Below are 22,997 nucleotides of genomic sequence, written 5' to 3'. Positions count from 1 at the left end.
AATGGGAGATCGGACGGACTACTTCCTCATGCCTTTCAACTTGACGCACCAGACACAATATGGTTAAAAAACAAACAATGCGACCACCCATTGTGGTGTTATATATACCCTCCACTTCAGCAGTAGGGTCCTCCTGCTCTGCCCGGTGCAGAGGAGAGACAAGGGGCTGAGCAGATAAGGATTCTTATCAGAGAACGTGCAGGTGTTTGGAGAAGTGAGGCCATAACAGGATCCCTGAGTTACTATTGGCCAGCAGGATTTCACTCAATGTGAAGAGAGTAAGAAAAGAAGCGCAGAGGGATGGATATGTGTGTGTGTGTGTGTGTGTGTGTTAGTGTGTGTTAGTGTGTGTGTGTGTGTGTGTGTGTGTGTGTGTGTGTGTGTGTGTGTGTGTGTGTGTGTGTGTGTGTGTGTGTGTGTTTGGTGTGACGGGTGAGTTGTTGGCCAGGGTGTTATAATTGTGAATCCCCTCAGGGTGCCGCAGTACAGAGCGTCTTAGACACCTGCTGGTGTGGTGATAAGAAACGAAAAGCAATCACTCCAGTTACCCGGCAGCCCCAACTGGCGCCTTGCTGCCTCTCAACCTGCTACTTGGGTATTTCTCTCAAATATAACCGGCTTCCTGTTATAGGTCAGCTCCTCAGTGGGCTTTTGCCTGGGGAGAAGAGAGTAGGAAACAAGAGAGGAGAGGATCGAAAAGCAGAGAGGAGATACTGAAGGCAAAGAGAGAACCTTTTTTTGTTCAGAGTTGGGCCTAGTGCATTTTCTTTTGACTGTATCTGCACCTTTCTCCTGCAAACCCAACAATGCAAAGCAGGAAGTGTGGCAGAAGTTCCTTGTTGCACTACATGCTGCCATTTCAAACTAACTTTATCACCCACAGAGGTCAAGGACTTGCGGTCTGGCTCCGAGTGGGTCCTCAGACTCTCTACAGAGCGTTTCTCATTAGCGTGATTCCAGCAGAGGATTATAATGCGAATCCTTGAGATAAATCTTTGCTCGTCACAGAGAGACCATCAGCTGTTGCAGTCAACCAGCGAAGACTCCTGAATTATTCATTTCCTGTTTACAGCAGGCGACAGGTGCGCGACCTCTGCGATGAGTGCCCAGGGTGTCTGGAAGAAGTGGTGACAAGGGAAGGGAGGGGGGGGGGGGGGGGGGGGAGGGATGGGGGTATTCAGAGGAAACTGCCAATTTGTGAGACTCAGGTGCTTGGTAGGGTTTGGGTCTGCTTTTGCTTTTCATGCTTTTAATTGTAATTATGTGGCAGGGCATGCAGCTTTAGCAGACTTTTATGTACGGCTCCATGGAAGGTGTTTTGAAGGGAGAGTAGGATTGCCAATTTTAGGGGGGGGGGGAAGCAAGTAAATGACTGTTCCCCCAGAAAGCGAGAGTAAAACCCAGGGTGGCAGTGGGGGTCGGGGAGGTCTGCCAAGCTTGAGCTGCACATCAGCCGAGTGGCATTTAATGTAACCTTTCCCCTGGCTTTTAATAACTGCAGCAGAAACGCGGAACACTGTGATTCACTGGGGGGGGGGGGGGGCTGGGAAATGGGTCTCCAACTCCTCGTGACCACACAATGCCCAGAAACACCTAGGGAGGAACATGGAGTCCACAATGACTCAGTTTCAGCTCTTTGAGAACTTCATTACAAGTATAAGTATTTATTTCGAGGGGTTTGTCACGTAAGAAAAGAAGAGGAAAACTGCTGAGAACAGGGTGTGTTGGACAGACAAAGAGGGTAAGGGCTGGAAATAAGCAGATGTTGTCAAAAAACACAGTCAACCCGTCTGGTTTGCTTAGTTTAACACCAAAGAAATACCAAACTGAATCACACGGAATTCAATCTGGTTCACTCAGCCTGAACAATAGTCTCTGACACCTGATAGCTCAAGAGTAAGCCTCCCATTTATTCTCATATATTGATGTGGACATCGGCATGAACACACGCACAAGAATGCATGCAAACAGAAGCTCACACTCTCTGTGATGCATGGGGTTCACCTTCAGGCAGCTGGGAAGAGAGACACACATTTCTCCCCCTTTGGCCAACTCCTGCTTCAGACAAAATCACAAACGGCTGGATGATATAGTGAGCTGTCCCCTCTGGTTGCAAAGAGGGAATGGAAGCACGTCTCTGAGACAGCAGCTACAAATGGCCGATCTCTGTAACTGCCTTTTCTTTCTCTCTCCGCTGTGCATCCACGCAGACCTTGGCAGATCTCAAAGACAGATTCATCTCGATTGAAAGTTGCTGAAGTGTCCTCAAGCATCAAAGCATTACTACTTATCGCTGGGAAGCACAGTGGAGACGATCCAATGAAAAGACAATAAGCTATGAGGTCATTTGGGATGGACAAACACCCACGAAGCGGGCAGGACTGTAAAGAGCCCACAGACGAGACCATGATGATGTGAAGTCTTGATTTGAAAGACTCAGTCTGCCTGCTTTGGCTGCTGCTGTTGGAACTGCATGAATCTCATGTTCCCACCACTTATAACAACAGGAGAATCGCAGTTTTGGCATCTGAAAGACACTCAAACTCAACAAATATCGTCTGTAACAAGGTTTTGAGGCACTCACCTTCACTCATTTTCACTTCACTGTGCATCACTGCCTAAACTCTACACTTGCCAGGGGTCACTGGATGCAGCAGGCTGATATCTGTTTATCTTTTAAACACTCTTTAACATCATGCAGGACTTTAGTTAAATCAACTTATTAGAGTTGACAATATTTTTATTTTTTCAGTTTTGAACAGTTCCAGCAAACCTCAGTGACCTTTACCTTTGTCACTGTCCTCCAAAACCCTGAGGTCATCTGATAAGCTGCTGCTTCCAATTAATAACTGTTTGAGACATAAAGGAGCTGTGCGTTTTCTGTGGCCTGGCCCAGGCTGTTGAACCGCCTCCCTTAATCAGATCACTGTTGCACATTAAGGTCTGTTACAGTGTGGCTTTGGTTACAATACACTGTACCATTAATCACAACCTTTCATATGGCTAGAATTGTATTCATCTTTGAATGCATTTCTATTTTAAATAGGCCCTTTAGTGCTTTTTGTGGTTTTCCCTTTCCTGTAGTGTGTTATATATATATATGTTTTTGTGTATGTAAATTATCTGCAAAGGCTAAAACCCCAAAGTTCCCTCCAGAGGGAGTACGTCTCCCACACACTCCCCCCTGCCTGATTTTTTACAGTAACAAAGTGACATCACCATGTAACACTTATGTTGGCTAACGCTCCAAAACACTATACGTGATATGCTAAGGGTTGGACATCTTCAAATGGTTGACCTATCAACAATCAGAGCAGACTGGGCTCTGGTTTCAGACGGAGGGGGAAAAGAGGGGCTGCAGCACAGGCAGTATGAGAAAAATAAAGAGCTTTTTGAACAGTAAAGCATTTACGCTGTCATAGTAAGTGCACAATATACAAATATGAACCTGAAAATGAGCATAATAGGGCCCCTTTAAAGTAGATGTTAAGGAAACAAATGCATGATTAAATGTGAGATATGTCATTCAGCTGTTATCATAAAGAGTGTGCTGGTACAAGATCAGTTACATCAGTCCTTACATCGTGGAGATCAATCTTATATTTATAAAGGTAGCATCTAAGGCTCTGGAACTGCCCCTCCATGTGAGATCGGCCCAGACCCTAGGGGTTTTTAAATCTACTCTTAAGACACACTTCTTCTCCCTGGCCTTCTAGTCAGAGCGGAGCACGACTCCTGACTTTTCCCTGTGTTTTTTATATATCTGTTGTAATTTATTGTCTTTTATTGTGATTGTAGTAATGTGTTTTTATTACATGTACAGCACTTTGGCTCGACCAAAAATCGCTTTTAAATGTGCTTTATAAATAAAACTTGATTTGATTTGATTTGATAAGGGAGTCCTCCCTATAAAGTTGATGACATAACTCTGGTGTAACTAGAGCTTTGTTGACCCTTGGCTAACATGCTGTAACCTCGTCTGACTGATAGTCGCCTCGGCTAACCCACTCAAGCCAGTCTGCGTCTGTCTGCTGAGACAACGAGGATTTAGAGTTAATCTGGACTAAACAACAGCAGGAGAGCATGCTCCACAACACTCCAGGGAAAAAGACTAATCAAGACATCATGAACATCAAACAGGGAACAATTACCTCTAATAAAATCAATTCTGCTGATTGACTGAGAGAAAGGGAGAGCGAACGAGAGCCAACATTTATTTGATTGGATTTAATTACTCTTGATTGTTTTGTGTAGGATCAAGCGAAAGAAAAGAAACACAGACTAAATTAGAGTTGAAAGAGGACTCTGACCTGAGTTAGTCCTTTGCAAATTGCTCACACTTTCTTGGAAGTATACTTAATAGTGTGGTTTGGACAAATCTGTCTTGTTGATATGTTTAAGTGCTCAAACATAAAAAATAAATCAGTGAAATGTTTCACCCTATTGCATAAGGCAATACAGATAGTTTTGCACTAGACTTAAATTCAGCTACTCATTTAGCTCCAGAATGTAGACTGGCCTTGTGAAATGACTTTGAGTACCAAAAATGCACAAAGGCGGCTGATGAGCTGACAAAAAGGTTTGATTATACAGAACAAACGCTGTATTTGATTGCAGTAATGAGCAAATGGCTTTTAGCAGGTGGAAGTGTAACCGTGGAAGTGTACAATTCGCAATCCCTCCTCATTAGTAAGCAAATAAATTCAATCACCTCTCTTTGGTAAGCGGCTTGATAAATCCCTTCAAAGTGGTGTGTGCTTCAACCCCAGCAAGCAGCTTTAATAGATGCAGAGCTGCTAATGCATCATTCTCATTGACTCCGCACTCGCTACTCCGCGGAGATCAGCCGGTACACAATCGTTGGCCTCAGGCAAACAAACCCAGGTCAATGAGGTTGGGGCTCCGCGGGGAGCAGTGAGGTGTATTTTTCTTGCTGTGGCTCCAATAGCTTTACACATTTTATTCATATGTCCCTAGAGAGAACAGACCACAGCGTGCTGCTGATGCTTCAGGGGAGGGCAGGAGCTCTTAACAGGCAAGGCCATGTTGCAAAAACGCATATCTGAGGAGACAAGCTGTGTCTTACTGAGGATAGAAAAGGGCAGCGGCAGATCCTCTGGCCCTGAACTACATAGAGAGATTTTCACCCAGATCAGGAAAAAGAAGCAGAACAACGTTGCTACTACTTGCTGAAACCCCCGCAACGTAATCGCCATGACACAGCAGGATACGTCCCCTGGGACTGAAGCGCAAGAAAGACAGAAGCATGAAGACAATGAGAAAAAAGACACGTATGGAGCGATTTCATTGCATTGCACAGCTCTGCAGGACTCGAGTCATTTAAGTTACCAGGTCCTTTTATGTATAACGTTTTTTAATGCAGATTGTGCCTCCTTATTGTAGGCGGGATTACTATTTTATCACAAGACACTAAGCCAAACAGGAACACCTGTACATCACCAATTTTACAGCATCCTTTTGCAAGCTGCCATTTTAAAAATCTGGGTCAAGTAAATAAAAGGATTGCGTTTACTAATGAAAGTAGCTTGACTTATACATTTTGTGATTATGTGCATCATTAGTAATGATTTGACCAGGTAATCAGCAGTGTGCAGGGTTTTAAACTTTGGCTTAGTTTGTTTGGAACCAGAACCGGGGTGGTGCAGAAAATGACTTCTATCTACCAGGTAGTATTCCTAACCTTTTCTGATGGAAAGCCAAAAAGGACAGTTAAGTTGAGCCATGTAGAGAATGACAATTAATATGAGAAATGAGATGGTCGGGAACAGACCACAGTCTGTTCCCGACCATCTCATTTCTCATATTAATTGTCACTAATTGCCTTTAGTCTGAACACTTAAACACGTCTTCAATGACGCCGCGACATGTGACGCATCAGAGACCGATCAATGTATTTGTTTACTAAGAGCGGGACAGAACGCAGCATTTGGCAAAGGATTAGACCGAGAGAACAGAGACAAAACATATCTCTCCATGCCTGCTAACAAATCCCCAATCCATTGGTTAGACAGCGTCTTCTCACACACACACACACACACACACACACACACACACACACACACACACACACACACACACACACACACACACACACACACACACACACACACACACACACCACACACACACACACACACACACAACACACACACACACACACACACACACACACACACACACACACACACACACACACACACACACACACAACACACACACACACACACACACCACACACACACACACAACACACACACACACACACACACACACACACACACACACACACACACACACACACACACACACACACACACACACACACACACACACACACACACACACACACACACACACACACACACACACACACACACACACACACACACACACACACACACACACACACACACACACACACACACACACACACACACACACACACTGTGATGATTAGCTTGTCCCACTTAATCACTTCCTATTAGAGACACCTGCAATGCTGCAGCAGCCTCGTGTGATTATGTGTAATCATAGAAATGTCACATTTGAATGATAAGCAGCATGGGAAGACGGCTTCAAGCACAGCATAGGATCATCAGCTATTCTCATGCATAAAACTATTCATATTCTAAAAAATATATATATACAAAATAAATTCAGACACGTAAGAATATAATCTCTCATACATATTTTGCATATGCTGTGCAGGCGTTTGAATACACACATGCACCCACACTGGGCATTTGGGGGGGGGGGGCTATCTTCTTTGGATAAAAGACATTTCTTATCAGCTTCCTCATAGAGGAGCTGGGAATGAAGGCATTTACTCAAATGAAAGAGGCAGCTTTTGGCGATAAGCCGAGAGAGACGGAGCTCAACTAAGCTTTCAGATTGGCCTGGGCCTACAGAGGGAACAGAGGAGGGTGTGAAAAAAAACAGAGGAAAGACGGATGAATGGATGAAAGATGGGTAGAAAGTTGATGATGTGATGGGAGGATGGTGCTGTGTTGCGCTTGCAGGCAGATGTGTGCCTGCAGAGGAGGAGTGCGTGGCTTTTGTCTGCCATGGAAGTGCTTACCTAAAGCGTATTTAGAGGATGTGGGTGTAAAAGCTATTCTGTTGACCCCGGGTATTTAGTCTCTGCTGGCGTGCACGTGTGCGTCCGTGCCTTCTGTCTATCCCTGTGCTCGTATCTGGCCCTGTCTGCACAGCGAGCTGGCACATCTTCTCCGCTGCGCCGGGCTGTGGGCCGTGCTACAATAACCCACTTCAAAGAGACCCATTGTCACACACTAATGTGGCAAACGGCAGCTAGCGCCACAGAAATCAGCACACAGTGAGACTGGATATTCCCTCTGAGATGGGGGAGGAAGGGTGGCGTGGGAGGGGGAGAGGGAGAGAGAGAATGAGAGAAAGAGCTTTTTTTTCGCAAACACACTGCTGTGCCAACATTAATCATGTAGACTCTCATAAAATCATTAGAGCTGATCATTCCCAGTCAGGCTCTCTCCACCGCGGCTCAGTACAGAAGAGAATGCCAATTTCTGTAGGAAACGTAAGCCAACACACAGAAACATTTTTAGTGCAGAATATCAACACGGAGAAAAAGTGAGACGTTTGCACTGAACAGCAGGTGACTTGGGATGTATTTATGTACAAAAGCTTGTACATATTCGATGTGTTTCATATATAATTATGTTTTTCGCGCGCAAAAACACCCACACCCATATTTGTGTACTTGCATCTGCCTTTTAAAGACTCATTTATGTATATTCATATTCTGTTTGTGAGTACTCGTTGCACTCCCATTACACAACAAACCACTGATTGCATTTAAATGTGCGTCTGTGTGAACAAAAATGCTTGCTAGAATTTCTGTATTTGTGGCTTTTAATTTGATTTATGTGTATCATAAATGTACTGAGTGTGTTCTGCTAGCCACAAGCTCTGACAATTTGTACATGTCACTGTATGTGTGTGTATATGTATGTATGTATGTATGTATGTATGTATGTATGTATGTATGTATGTGTGTGTGTGTGTGTGTGTGTGTGTGTGTGTGTGTGTGTGTGTGTGTGTGTGTGTGTGTGTGTGTGCAGAAAATGCTTACTATTTACATTGGAGATTGAATCGTGTGTGCAAGGAAACTGCAAACCATGTATTTTGGTGATTGCATTTTGTGAATTGATTTATGTTTATTCCTTTGGTGTTAAGGCACAGCAATTCAGAGCTGAGGTCTAATTTTTTAAGTGTGTTCACACAAAAAAAGAAGCTATAATTTATTAATTGGGATTCATTTTTTACAAATAATTATACATTTCGTACAACCCTTACGTTTCCTGGGATTTTTGTAATATGTTTAATATAATCAAATATAAAATGTAACAGAAATTCCTTTTTTTAATGATGTTCATCATCAAACATTTAACAGAAACATGAAAAAACTAGATTTACAGTAGTTGTTTTTAGATGTATTCTGTTTATTTAAATGGCTGTTAATCAATTCAAGAGATATAAGACAGACAGAGCGTCTAATGTTTGCTTTTGTTATTCTCTGGTGGCCTTTTGTGTGTGTTTACAATCGTGATTGTGAGTCCAACATTTTCCATACAAGTTATATTTGTGTGCATCCAGTGCAACGTTCGAACATTAATTCCCAGCCACTGTAATTAATCCGGCGAGCGGTGAGCTGTTAAAAAGATGCCGTGCAGTACAGGAGGAGGTCAGCATCCTGACGGGTAACAAAGAGCTGGAGCAGATACAGCCATTAGAGCTGGATCAAAGAGTCTTCTGTTTACACTTACCACCATTTACACACTAGCTGCACTCTATTGTGAGCATTAGACCCCGGAGTATTGCAGATCGGTGGACAGGGCACCATGTTCTGATTGCTGGAGCTGACTGTAAAATCGATGGCCTTTGTTACTCTCTCAGCTACTGATGATCCTCCACCTGCTTGGAGAGCTCGGGTGGTTATAAAGACAGTCTGGTTTGATGACTTACAAATACACTTGAGATGAGGACGGAGAATACGGGAGAGCATAAGAGGGAGATATCATTTTCAAGTTGTAATCCCTTTATGTTTCAATCCTCTCTACTTGCACCTGTCTCAGTTTCTACTCTAGCTCTATTCGTTTGTCTGCTTTTTTTTTCTTCATATGCTTCTTCTCATCCTTAAAGGTGGGGTAGGTACTTTTGGAGAAACCAGCTCGAGTGTGCTAGAATTTGAAAATACACAGCCGGAAAAAATCTGCCACTTCCTTACAGAGCCCCTCCTCCAACACACACGAACGCGCACATGACCAATGAGGGCACGAGATAAGTTTGTGCACAGATGGAAGGCTGACAGGCAGGTAGGCCATCCAGTTATTTAGCCGGGCCGGCTAAAATGATTGGTTGTGCTTTTTACAGTATTACGGCTTCCACAGATTACATTTTTTTATGGATTTTTTGTCAAAGCACTTAAGATATTCATTGCTATCGGGATGTTAAGAGCATTCCATGGAATATAACAAAAAGTGTATCTCGAGCCGGTTTCTCAAACTTACCTACCCCACCTTTAAGTCTCTTAACAGCCTTTAACTCTTCTCTCGCTCATTCAAGTCAAGGTCAGAGGATGTGGCCCACTTCAGTTAAAAGCTTCCCTAACTGGTAAAGACCGATTCATTTACAAGTGCAGAACAACACACACACACAAACATGCTGCAGTGGGAGATGATGTGCCGCTGCTTCCCCTTCAAGGTCTCCCATCTTTAGCCCCTGCACCCAGGGATGAGAGGCTAAGTGTTGAGGTTTTGGTGCCGAGAGCAGCGCGGGACCATTTCTCATGTTGTCAAAGCCCCCGCTGGGCCTCCCATATGCCGGCAGCTCTCAGCATCCAGAAGCCATCACTTCAGCAGGCGGGCCAATCAAACCCTCGCTGTCACTTCAATAAAATGACTTGGACTGTCACTCACACGGGGGCATTTTCCCCACAGGGGGGCTTCCCCTGAGGCCAGGAAGGTGCATATTGTGCATACACATGCTGCATGTGAAAAGCAAATGTAGTTTCTGTTACAATACAAATCACATACTTACATATTAATAGCAATACAAGGAGTATAAAAATAAAGAAACATATCTCATGAATAACTATTGGGGTCAGGGAAAACCAGCACAGAATTGGTCATGTTTCAGTAACTTCATTGACTTGTGACCTCTGCTCTGTGCTGACCCCTGACCTGCCTGAAAGGCGCCTACAGACCCATGAGGACAGGTCTAATTATTGTCACTTCAACGGTCCACCCACTCTCTAAACCTTCCATACAATTCACACACAAAATCCACCCTGAACACTCAAACAAATGTACATACAAATGTGCATTTCCCTTTAATTTATACTCCTGCATATATCTAGTCGAGGTTCTGTCAGAGACAGTGGAGTTTGGTGAAGATAATGTCCACCAACTTATTCAGAGACAAATCCCAGACAGAATATACAACATAAACATAAAATGTCTGTGTTGGTGTGAGTCCATGTTTTAGTATCTGCTCAAGGCCTTTGCACTCTTGTTATATTGCTCGACCCAAGATTGACAAATTTGATGCAGCAGAACCAGAGATATATCTTTTTTTATTCCAGGCTCGTCAAAACTTGCTGCCTAAATTCCTGCAAAAATACGAGTATGAACAAGGCTACAGAGATGTTCTTTGTGCACCTCCCTCAGGAGCCACAACAGTCTTTATATGACTTCTCTGTCATGTGCACCAGTACTCCCCGAGACATGTAAACAGACTTTAGAATGTAACATGTGGTGTGCCCCTTTAACATAATGCAATGATGCAGAAAGAAATCCATCAGCATTTAGTCAGGTATTCTTATTTTTCCACTCAGCCCCAAAAGACGAGTGTGCTATACCATAAGATGAGTTGCATTATGAGTAGAAGTTGTGACTCATGCTCCAATAGCAGAGCGAGACGACTCCTGAAAGCACTGAACATCAGACATTGATGACACACAACACTGTGAGAGCATCCATGAATAGAAACCTCCTTTAAAACTCTCATCACCTCCTGGACTGAGCGCTACAGGGAAAGATAAAACACGATCAAGAAAAGTGTCTACAGCAAGACTAAAACAAAGAAGAAGAAAACAAATTGTTTAGGAGGGATAACAAGCCCCACAGTTCCTGTTTCCTGGAATAAATAACTGACTGGCACATTAAAGTGAAAAAAGCCACACACATTCATCGACTACTGCATAAAAGTGGTATAGAACTTTACACCAGTGGGACGAGGTGTAAAATGCAGTCAGATGAGAACCAATAAATATGAAATAATATATTATACACTTAGTGGTAGTAGTAGCCATTCTTCTCGTTCTCACAGGAGTTTTTACTCAGATGACGCAGACTAATAGGCGCAGAGGTAATGACAAATAAAAAAGTCAGTTTGACTACATATTTGTCATTTTAGGTGAGGTGTTTGTTGAGCTAATAGAGCAGTGGGTTATTTGTCTCTGCTGCTGTGTGAGAGAGAGAGAGAAGGTAGAAATGGGCTGAGCGGGAGCTGGAGAGCTGCCACCTCCATCCCTCTGGCCCATGAGGGATGAACAAAGAGACGGGATGGCTCAGGAGATCCATCCATCATCATGTCTCATTGCCTCACACACTTTGCTTTTGCATGCAAGTGCACAGACACACAAACGCACACACAGTTAGCTCAGATGGAAGCCCACTGCTGCTTAAACCGAACACTAAAGCAAACACTTGAGGAAGCCCTTGTTTGTCTGAGAGGCTGACGGTGCAGATGTGGAGTTGGTGGGAAGTGGACCCTCAGTCCAACCTTTTAATTAACCCCCCCCATTCACTCCCCCTCCCCCTGCACAACCACTTCAAACAGACGTGCGTTTGCTGCCCACTGCTTGGGAACCCCTGAAGCCTCAACACATAAAAGCTGAAAGCAATGGCAAGTTGACATTTCAAGGTCAATCACTGACTGCTGGGTTACATATGCTATAATTATGCTCGTCTACTACAAAAAACACACTGCTTTTGAATGCTATCTTCTTATTGTCCATCAATCTTTCACAGCCCTGATTTAAGGGTGTGGCCAGAACCCACTCTATAGTCACAGCCTGTAACCCTAACCTCATGTAATTAGCCCTGATCAAGCTTGGGGCCCTGTTTAGCGCCGATTAGCCCCGCTTCCCATGCATTGCCAACGCCCCCACCTCAGATCCTGCAGATAAAAAAAGGGTGGAAGAGGAAGAATGTCATCCACTCCCAGAGGGACAGGCCTATAATCAGCCCTCCCACAGCCCCACAGCCTGTCTCCTGCCTGGGGGCCCGGCAGGGGGTCATGAGCGGATGGGTGAAGTCAGACAAGGTTGAGCCCCCACCACCAGAATTTTTCATCCTCAAGTCAATACTGAATAGGAACAGAGCCCTGCCCCTTTTCACAACAACACACTGAATAATAATGGCCGTCGTCAAATAACGACAGTTATTATCTAGTACTGTGAAGAAGCCGATGCAGCCACAGAGCTCCCCTGTGACCCACCAAGCGGCTTTTAAGAGGACATAATGGCCAAGCTGGAATCATCAGAAGGCAAAGGCCAGAGCATGAGCTCCAATTGACAGGAGAGCTGCACTTTTATGAGCTGACGAAAAGGCAGAAAGAGCACGAACATGATGAACCTGAACGTTGAAGGCTGCATCCATCGGATTTGGAAGTGGCGTTGGAAGTAAATATCTGGAGAAATGCTAATGTGGCACCATTTGCATGAGTCATTGGCCCATGCACCGAAGCCATTTTAAGAGCAAAGAGATGTCAAAGCACCCCACAATCTCACTTATAGCTAGATCAATCACATCGGAAGGTCTGGTGTACCTGTGTGTGAGTGTGTGAGTATATAACCATTAAATACAATTTAGTAAAGAAGACTGACGGCATATTCCCTTTAGATCTTTGTAATCTCATCCTTTTCCCTTTCGTATTCTCTTACGTTATCGATTGCTTCATCTCTGAAATATAAGTAAGGACTCAAAGCGTATAGTCCACTCAGAAAAAAACATTGATATGCATGAAAGGAAGACAAGATTTAGCCATGACTATAAATCAGTGTTTCATATAAAGCACAATGGCGCAGGTCCATCCCTCCGCTCAGCCCACACAGAAAAATGTACACCTTTATTATCTGATATTATGAGTGATGAGATGGAGTTCATTATGGAAATGAAGTGAAGTTCTCTATTCTAGATTTAATGGGGTTTTCCCCCCTATTGGCAGCTATATTGATATCAAATTCAAGCAAAAGTATCAAATATAATGTAGAACATGCATTCCCTCCCTTTAAAAAATAAACTCACTAATTGAATACATAATTTTAAATAAAAACTAAAGATCAAGTTATTTTCTGAAGACTCTCTGGTACTGTACAATAAGTGTGCATTTATTATTCAGAAGCATGTCTGACTCTTTGTATTATCAAGCAGATATGAAGTAAATTCTAAAAAAAAATGATATCCTCTGCACAGTCACCCTAACACTGTCTATGAAACGAATTCTGGTTCACAAATAGCAAATCATTTCAACACAATCAATTCTTAACGAAAGGTCAGGTTTCATAGGCCTATCTTTTCAAACAGGATGCATTCGATACTTCCAGATCAGACATTTAACATTATCAATATTAATGTGCCCAAGAATGTGCTTTGTTTTCCCAATATGAGACAAAAGTTCGCGCTATGGAGGAATGAGGAAGAGGCTGAGGTGTCCGTAACTCCGCACCGGTAAGAAGACACACATTTGGATTTGGGGATCTATTTGGAGCTTTATATAACTTGATCTATACAGTAGAAATAATGCCGGCACAATTATAGTGTCGGGACCAAGGCTATTAATAAATTCCACACACAATTCAATCATAAAACGACTCTCTTTTAACACTGCCCGTGCGCGTCCGATTACACTTCCTCAGAAAGAATCCTCCGCATTTCTGATATTCCTGACAGCCACTTCTGTTCCTCTCAATAATGTGTTTTGACTGTCAGATACTTTACGTGTTTTGAGTGACAGAATAAGATACTTAAATATCATTTAGTTTATCATAGTGCCGCTGCATTATTTCTCTGACATCCACATGGACCAACGCCGTGCTATTTCTGCTATCCTTTATACATGTGTCGTTCAAGTTACTACAGTCAGCGCAGCCACATCATCACCGGTAAATAGTGAAGTACTGAAGGTGTTCAACACTCACCGATCAACATCATGCGTCCGGGACCGTATACGAGTCTCTCCAGCTCGCAGAGTCACCGTGCGTAAAAAACGGTAAATATTTTACGCACTTTTATCCCCGGAGAGGGAGGACAGGTGCGAACCAGACGCGTCCTGTAGTTGTTAAGAGCAGAATCAGCCCCGACAGATTCCAATTGATTTGTTCCCCTCTATTGTCTCTGTAATGACAACTTATGTATCCTCTTTTTCTCAGTCTTTTCGTGACAAATCCCCGATAAATCTCAGATCCTACTGATGCGCGGTATCCTCAGTTAAATCCTATCGCTCGTGCTGCTGCTCCGCTTGGCCTGAAGGAGGCGAGGAATGGGGCTGTAGGAGAGAGGCTGGGTGTACTGCCTGTGTCTTCTCTCTCTCTCTCCCCTTCTCTCTCTGACTCCTCTATCCCTCTCATCCTTTTTCTCTCTGTAGTCCTACCTCGTTCTCTCTCCTTCTCTCACCGAGCACCTTTCCACTTGACAAGAATGCACAGATGGGGAAATAAGCTGCCATTATCCACAGTCATAACTACTTGGCACCACATTAGCCCTCTTGTCAAACGTACTGTCTTACAGGTCAGCATCAAATGTTTGAGACATACATATGCCCTGCCATGGCAGAGAGTGAATAAAAAGAAACACCAGGTGTGGTGGAAAGGCTCTGACAGGCTTCAGGTGGCAGAAGCATGACAGGAGCACTGTTAACATTAAGGAAAAGAAAAGGAGTATTTTCTGACACAGGTTTCCATTTGTGCTCTCATAAGGATGATTTGCTAGCACTTGTCAAGGCAGCTGCCTCGTGTGCACGGCAGTGTGAGTAAGAGCGACGGGAGAGTGACTGCAAGTGATGGTTTCTCACAGCCATCCCTCTTGCCAGTCTGCTCTCCTTTGTGTCTCTTCTTGTCGATGCATAATTTGGTGAAGCTGACACATATTTGGGGATTCGGAATTGGCTCGAGAGCACAGAGAGCCGGCTCGTATTAAATTTCAGTTTGTTCAAATGGCGTGTGTGTGTGTGTAAGCATAGATAGTGGGTTGAAGAGCCTTGGTGCAACGCTAAGCTGTCCTGGAGCCAAGCCAAAGCACATCTCCCAGGGTGCTATCAGGAACTTAATTACAGCATTAAATTGCTCCCTCTCTGCTGCTCGCCCGCTCTTAGTTCACTTCCCCTTTTTTACCCTTTTCCCCCCCTTCCTTCTCTAACTCCTTCTCCTCAAACAGTCTATCCATATAATGTTACACTTGCCTCTCTCTCCGTCTTCCTCTGCCTTCATCTCTTGTTGCTCTTTTCCCCCTCTCCTGCACTCGCCAGTTTGGCACAAATGCACGCTGGAGCTGCAGTGTTCGTGCCGTCATCGTGGGAAAAGGCCTGTGTCTTGATCGTTCTTCCCTCTGTGCACCCAGAAATAATAAGAGCTCTTCCGCTATGCTTACTGTGCATTTATATTTTGTATTTTCAAACTTGCATATCAATAACCCACTCATGATGCTGCAGTCAGTTTGTTATGTTGTAGTGAATGCGCTGTTTTACAGGGTTACACTGCAAGTGTGAATGTGGATTGCTGATGGAGAGTTCCCTTTAAGCATGAAATATTGCCTCTGACAGAGTGTTATGCAGGGTGAGAGCTACCTTTCCCCTCTCTGATCCAGGTTTCTGTTTCTCACCATTCAGCGAGGCAGCAGTGGACCCAGAAACTACCCCCCGAGGCAGAGAAGAGGACACGGGGGCAGCTGGGCTGTCCTGCTGCCTCATGCCAACCATCGGTCTGCTGGCTGGCATGCCAGAGCTGGGGCTAATTAGAAACATGGGACGGGCTCCAAGCTTTTACATCAGTCAGCCTCAGCAATGATTTCTTTGAACCGTTTTGTACGATATGTTAAAACTCCACTGGAGTAAGAAAATATGGTCACTTCTCTCAGTGGTATATTCTACCTCTGCAACATTGTTAATTTTACAAACCTCTCTACTAGAAAACACATGGTTATACTACTTATTTGCAACAGGTGTCAAAGAATAATACCTCTGGTTGCAACAATCTTTGTAGCCTAATCTAGAAACGTGTTGCAGAGGAACATTATCCAGGCATTAATGTGGTACTAAGTTATAAAATGGTATTCTTTGAAGCCAAGGGTTTTGCAAAGTGGGAGGCAGGCCTGGTGCTCCGAGGGGGGGGCTTTTTCCAGGCTTTCCAAACCATGAACTAAGGCAAGTTATTGGAAAACATGTCAATCACAGAGCTAGCTCACCTCACTGCAGATATCTTTTAAGACCTAATACTAAATTAATAGATTTCTCGACCTGAAAAACATAAAGTCACTTACAGTGCTTATCCAGAGTTTAGCCACTCTATTGGTCACACAGTTCAGGCAGCTGAGAGACGGCCATAATTTGACACCCTTTAAAACTATGTCATGGTTAAAATGACTTTAACATATTCTCTCTTTTTCCAGTTGCTACATTGTGATACTAATGCATTTCAGGTCAGCAGAGATGATCTCAAGCATGATTGTGTCTCTTCATGAGTTGAATGTGCAGTTAACACCGGTGGACGTGCTTATGGTATTTACTTAGTTGCCGAGAGCTGAGTATCTATGGTGATGATTGACGGACCCTGGAGAGAAGAGAAGGTCAATCTGTCACACTCAAGTCTAACCAAATTGTGTTGTCTTTTTACAGCTCTGCACTTTTCTGCTCAGCTAAAGCCACTTTTATTTCTGCAAATACTAAAAGGTTTCTATGCTGGATTTCTATACTAGAAGTGAAAGATTGATCAGAAATGTTGGCAGTGCATCGAGGTCTGTTTACATGGTGTGTGTGATTTTGAGGATGGGAAGGTGGGTGGAAACTACAGAAGAGGTGAGCGACTTGTGATTATCATGCAGAGTGTGTTCGCTGTTGCATGCCGGCGCTGTCACCGCAGCGGGCCGGGTTGGTTCAGGGTGGATAAGCAGTGGGGTTGGTGTGGGTATAAATGGTTGGGAAAAAGTGGCGGGGGGGGGGGGGGGGGGGGGGGGGGGGGGCATTGGGTGCTACCTGAAGGCATGACAGCGAGGGCAAGAGACATGAGAGGAGGAAGTAAGTGGAAGCGTGAAATATGGAGATAGCTGTTGTCACCTGTGAAGATGACAGCGCCGTGCAAGTCTAATACCATGTGACATCTTTTTAGCGGTGGCATCTGTGCATCCCTACAACATCCACCCACTCACCTCCCCTTTCTCTTTTTTCCCCACATATCCCGGCATTCATTGGTCATTAACAGACGGCAACAAATACCCAGCAACCCTCTCCCTGGTGCTGATGTGAAGTTTATCTAGCTGTCTCTCAGGAGCAGCCTGATCAATAGCTGTCATGGTGTGACAGCCTCGTAATGTCCAACGTTTTGTTTTCCAATACCCAGAGGGAAAGCAAGAACATGATGAGAGTGACACAGCTGTTTTTGATGAGCTGGTGCACATGTAAGAATGTGGGAATGTGGCTTTAGGAGTTGTGTGGTTTTCTAAACAAGACACTTGCTGCTGCCACTCCTCTGATTTAATAGATATTGATGCAATGCTGAAGAATATATTCATTATTCTGCTGTATTCTCATTGTAAAGGGATCATCGGAAAGTTCACAGCGTACGTGTGTGGTGTTCACTTTAAACACAACAAATAATCAGCATAGCCAGGCTTTATGAGCGTTTGCTTTATAGTATATGAATGTATGACAAATGCAAATGAGTTTGGAAATTGTGTTTTCTGATCCCAACCACATGCCAGGATGTAATGAGTGACAAGCTAATTTATGGACCATCAAAGAGGAAAGCTAGCCCTGCCTCTTTGTCTGCTGTTCCGAGCCAGCGGCCTCCTCAATTAGAGCCGGCGCTGCCAACCTGCCGCTGAGGCCGGCTAGGTAATGACTGGCAGCCGCACACGAGGCAAACAGCCATCTATCACTCCCTCTCTCTCTCTCTGTCTCTAAAACTAACAGTTTTTCTTTCTCACTCTCCAAACAAAAAGCTTTCACTCTTCCTCTCTCTCTAGCGCAAATCACATTTTCTGTCTAGAGTAAACTCTGGTCATTTTAACTTCTCTTTCTTAGATTCTTATTTTTTCTAAATCTGACAGTAAGCTCTCCCTCCCTAAATTGACATCGCACTGTCTCCCTGTCTCTCAGTCCCTCAAGCTATTTGCTTATTCATTGGCATATTTTTTCCACTTCACTATGTCTCACTAGACCAAAATCTCTCTATATCTCTCCACACTTCTCCTTTCCTCTTTCTCTGACAAACAATCCACTGAATTGAAGGGCATTAGGAAGGAACGCCCTGGATTCCTAACGGCTTGCCCGGCTACCTGACTGACAGAGAGACTAACTAACTGTGTGACAGAAAGACTGACAGGAGGCTGGAGGAGGACTGAGCGTGTTGACAGTGAGCAGCCAAAGTAATTTAAGATGGGTGGACACGAAAGACAGATGCTGATGGGTGACAGTGTACGATGCCCTGTTGTATGACAGCACCCGAAGGCAACTCTCACTGTGTGTGCTCTAGGTGATAAGCTAGTTGGTCAACCTGCACATACGAATATTATTCGTGTGTCACTGAAAGATTGCTCACATGTTCTTCCTATTCACCTGTAATATCTTCCCATTACTTTGTTGTTTACATTATCTAAACCCAATATGTAGAAAAGTATTTGTCATGCTACAAAAGGAACATATTTGATAGTGGTGGATAAATAGAGAGTTGACCCTAAAGCCTTGTTATGTCTATATTTTTTGTTGGAGAAAAAAACCTAAAATGGCTCATTAATAAAAACAGCTCATTTGTAAGAACATCATTTCGGTTGCCAGGTTTTAAAAAATCCATTTGGCTGATGTGCTCCATTATTTAATTCACCACTAGTTTAAAAGAGCTGCAGAGCATCGGGCCAACTATTACCGTAACATTTACAACTCATTTTTACATTCCCCTTCTTTGTCTTTTCATATAGTTCCCTCTAATAATCAATCACATCTGGAGTTATTAATGTTGTGGTAAGGACTTGTTAAAAGAAAGATAATAGATGTATGTCCGATCCTCTTAAGTTTTCAAAACAGATAAAGTAATTATCGTAGGTGATTTCAATATTCACGTTGACGACGATAAAAATAGCCTTACTGTTGCATTTAACTCTATATTAGATTATATTGGTTTCCGTCAGAGTGTAAATAAACCAACCCACTGTTATAATCACACTCTCGACCTTGTTCTGACTTATGGTATTGAAATTGAGCAACTATTAGTCGAACCGCATAATCCTGCTTTATCCGACCATTTTTTTGTAACTTTTGAAGTACTGTTACTAGACTACAAACCATTAGTCAAAAGCTCCTGCAGCAGAAACCTATCTGTTACTAGACTACAAACCATTAGTCAAAAGCTCCTGCAGCAGAAACCTATCTGTTAGTGCTATAGCCAAATTTAAGGAAGAGATTCCACCAATACTTAACTCGATAGCATGTCTGTATGTAAGGGAAGAAACGTATACAAAATGTACACCACCCCAAATTGATCATGTTGTTGATAGTGCTACAGGTGCGCTGCGAATAAAATTAGACTCTGTTGCTCCTTTGAAAAAGAAGAAAATAAAACAACATAGACTAGCTCCATGGCATAATGTCGAAACCCGCAAAATAAAGCAAAAGTCGAGACAACTTGAAAGGATATGGCGTTCCACTAAACTTGAAGAATCTCGTTTAATTTGGCATATTACTCTCAATGAATATAAGAAAGCACTGCGTAAAGCGAGAGTAGCTTCCTACTCTTCATTAATAGATGAGAATAAGAATAATGCAAGATTTCTTTTCAGCACTGTAGCCAGGCTGACAGAGAGCCACAGCTCTATTGAGCCTTCTATTCCCATAGCACTCAGTAGTAATGATTTGATGTGCTTTTTTAACGATAAAATTGTTACTCTTAGAAACAAAATTAATGACCTCTTGCCTTTGACCAGTATAGTGTTATCAACAGCTTCCGGAAACGTAAGTTCTTATATTACACTAGATAGAAAATTAGAATGCTTTTCAGCCATAAACCTTGAACAATTGAATTCAATGATCCTTTCTTCTAAACTATCAACGTGTATCTTAGACCCGATTCCAACTAAGCTGTTAAAGGACGTTTTTCCATTAGTTAGCACTTCTTTATTACATATTATGAATATGTCTTTATTATCAGGCTATGTTCCACAATCATTTAAAGTAGCAGTGATAAAACCTCTTCTTAAAAAGCACAACCTCGATCCAGAGGTTTTAGCCAACTATAGACCTATTTCTAATCTTCCGTTCCTCTCAAAAATTCTCGAGAAAGCAGTCGCAAAACAGTTGTGTGATTACTTAAAAAACAATGAATGAGTTATTTGAAGATTTTCAGTCGGGGTTTAGAACACATCATAGCACAGAGATAGCTCTGGTTAAAGTCACAAATGACCTTCTCATAGCCTCAGACAAAGGACTTGTCTCTATTCTTGTCTTGCTCGATCTCAGTGCTGCATTTGACACTATTGACCATAAAGTCATATTGCAAAGACTAGAGCACTTAGTAGGCATGAAGGGAACTGCTTTAGGTCGTATCTATCTGAACGGTCTCAGTTTGTGTGTGTCAACGATGAATCTTCCATGGTTCAAGGTTCAAGGTTCAAGGTTCTTTATTGTCAATCTGACATAGCTACAGAGTAATTATGCAGTTGAAAATCTTATGTCACAGGCTTCTCCAACAATGCAACATAATAACATAACATAATAACAATAAGAGCAAGAGCAATACAAAAATAATAATAGTTATAAAAATGAAATAAAGTTATGATGTGGAATAGTGCAGTATGAGTCTATATACAAGTTATTGGAATGATATATATATTAGGTATTAGATACATACTACTGAGTAGCAGTTGAATGTTTGAAGTTGTTTCAACAGTTCAATTTTTTAACAGTCTCACTGCCCGCGGGAAGAAACTGTCTCCGAATCTTCTTGTCCTTGCCAGGATGCTGCGGTAACGTCTGCCAGACGGCAACAGAAAGAACAGTTTGTGGCTGGGGTGATGGGGGTCTTTGATAATCCGTAGTGATTTCTTCCTGAGCCGCTGGGAGTAAAGGTCCTCCATGGATGGCAGCTCCGTCCTGGTGATGTGCTGTGCAGTTTTCACCACCCTCTGTAAAGCCTTACGATCGAGGTCGGTGCAGCTGCCGTACCAGGCCGTCATGCTGCCAGTGAGGATACTCTCTATCGTGCACCTGTAGAAGTTGCAGAGTATCCTGGAATCCATTTTGAACCTCCTCAACCTGCGGAGGAAGAAGAGCCGCTGTCGAGCTTTCTTGGTGATGGTGGTGGTGTGAAGAGACCATGTCAGGTCGTCAGTGATGTGGACCCCAAGGAACCTGAAGCTTTTGACTCTCTCCACCGTAGTCCCATTGATGGCGATGGGGGCGTGTCCCTCTCCCTGCTGCTTCCTGTAGTCCACAATCAGCTCCTTTGTTTTGCTGATGTTGAGATGGAGGTTGTTCTCCTGGCACCAAGATGTCAGGTTTTCGACCTCCTCTCTGTATGCCGTCTCGTCATCGTCTGTGATCTGGCCGATGACGGTCGTGTCATCAGCAAACTTCACGATGGTGTTGGAGCTGTGTGTGGCCACGCAGTCGTGGGTGAACAGGGAGTAGAGGAGAGGGCTGAGCACGCAGCCTTGAGGGGCACCGGTGTTGAGAATCAGGGTGGAGGATGTGATATTTCCCACCCGCACTGCCTGGGGTCTGCCCGTCAGGAAGTTCAGGATCCAGTCGCAGAGGGCGCTGTTGAGCCCGAGGTCTCTGAGCTTGATGGCCAGCTTGGAGGGCACAATGGTGTTGAATGCTGAACTGTAGTCAATGAACAGCATTCTCACATATGTGTTCCTGTTCTTCGGGTCCAGGTGTGAGAGGGCAGTGTGGAGGGTGAGGGCTATGGCGTCGTCTGTGGACCTGTTTGCTCTGTAGGCAAACTGCAGGGGGTCCAGAGATTCAGGGAGGGAGGAGGTGATGAATAATTTGACTAACCGCTCAAAGCACTTCATTATGATGGAGGTGAGTGCTACTGGGCGGTAGTCGTTGGGGCAGGTGATGATTGTCTTTTGGGGACAGGAATGATGGTGGAGTGTTTAAGACATGTGGGGACTACAGACTGCAGCAGGGACCTGTTGAAGATGTCTGTGAACACCTCTGCCAGCTGAACTGCACACACCCTGAGAACACGGCCAGGGATGCCATCAGGTCCAGGAGCCTTGTGTGGGTTAACCCTTTTAAAGGATTTACACACATCTGCCCTATTTAAAACAAAAGGGCAGTGTAGCTCCTGGTCCCTCTGTACCTCCACAGCCTGGCTGCTCTCAAAGCGTGCAAAAAAACTGTTTAGCTCATCTGGGAGAGATGCGCACGCAGAACTCCCGCAGCACCCCCCGCTGCTCCTTTGTAGTCAGTCATTGTCCTTAGTCCCGCCCACATATTCCTAGTGTTACAGCCTTTGAAGTCAGATTCCACCTTCTCTTTGTACTGTCTCTTTGCATTTTTTATTGCTCTCCGGAGATCATACCTAGACTTCCTGTACTCCTCCAAATCTCCCGCTGTGTGCGCGAGAGTGCGCGCTTTCAGTTTGCCGCGCACCTCACCGTTTACCCAGGGCTTTTGATTTGGGAATGTCCGTACAGAGACCTTCGGTACCACGTCATCGA

At 43.9% G+C, this 22,997-nt stretch overlaps 1 protein-coding gene across 2 annotated transcripts in view; it reads right to left on the bottom strand.

Annotated features, from left to right (window-relative positions):
• Window positions 1-22,997, bottom strand: part of znf385c (zinc finger protein 385C) — a 128,627-nt gene that overhangs the window by 33,027 nt on the left and 72,603 nt on the right. The window contains exon 1 of one of the 2 annotated variants that reach the window (XM_034144241.1): window positions 14,264-14,605. The exons of the other annotated variant lie outside the window; for it this stretch is intronic. Within the exon in view, the coding sequence (XP_034000132.1) occupies window positions 14,264-14,276 (13 nt within the window). The 5' untranslated portion in view covers window positions 14,277-14,605. Of the gene's footprint in view, window positions 1-14,263; window positions 14,606-22,997 lie in introns of those variants that run through there. 2 annotated transcript variants of the gene reach the window in all.

This window comes from Trematomus bernacchii, unplaced genomic scaffold (assembly GCF_902827165.1).
Source record: "Trematomus bernacchii unplaced genomic scaffold, fTreBer1.1, whole genome shotgun sequence".
NCBI classification, from domain to species: Eukaryota; Metazoa; Chordata; class Actinopteri; order Perciformes; family Nototheniidae; genus Trematomus; species Trematomus bernacchii.
This window is presented reverse-complemented; position numbering and strand designations above follow the sequence as displayed.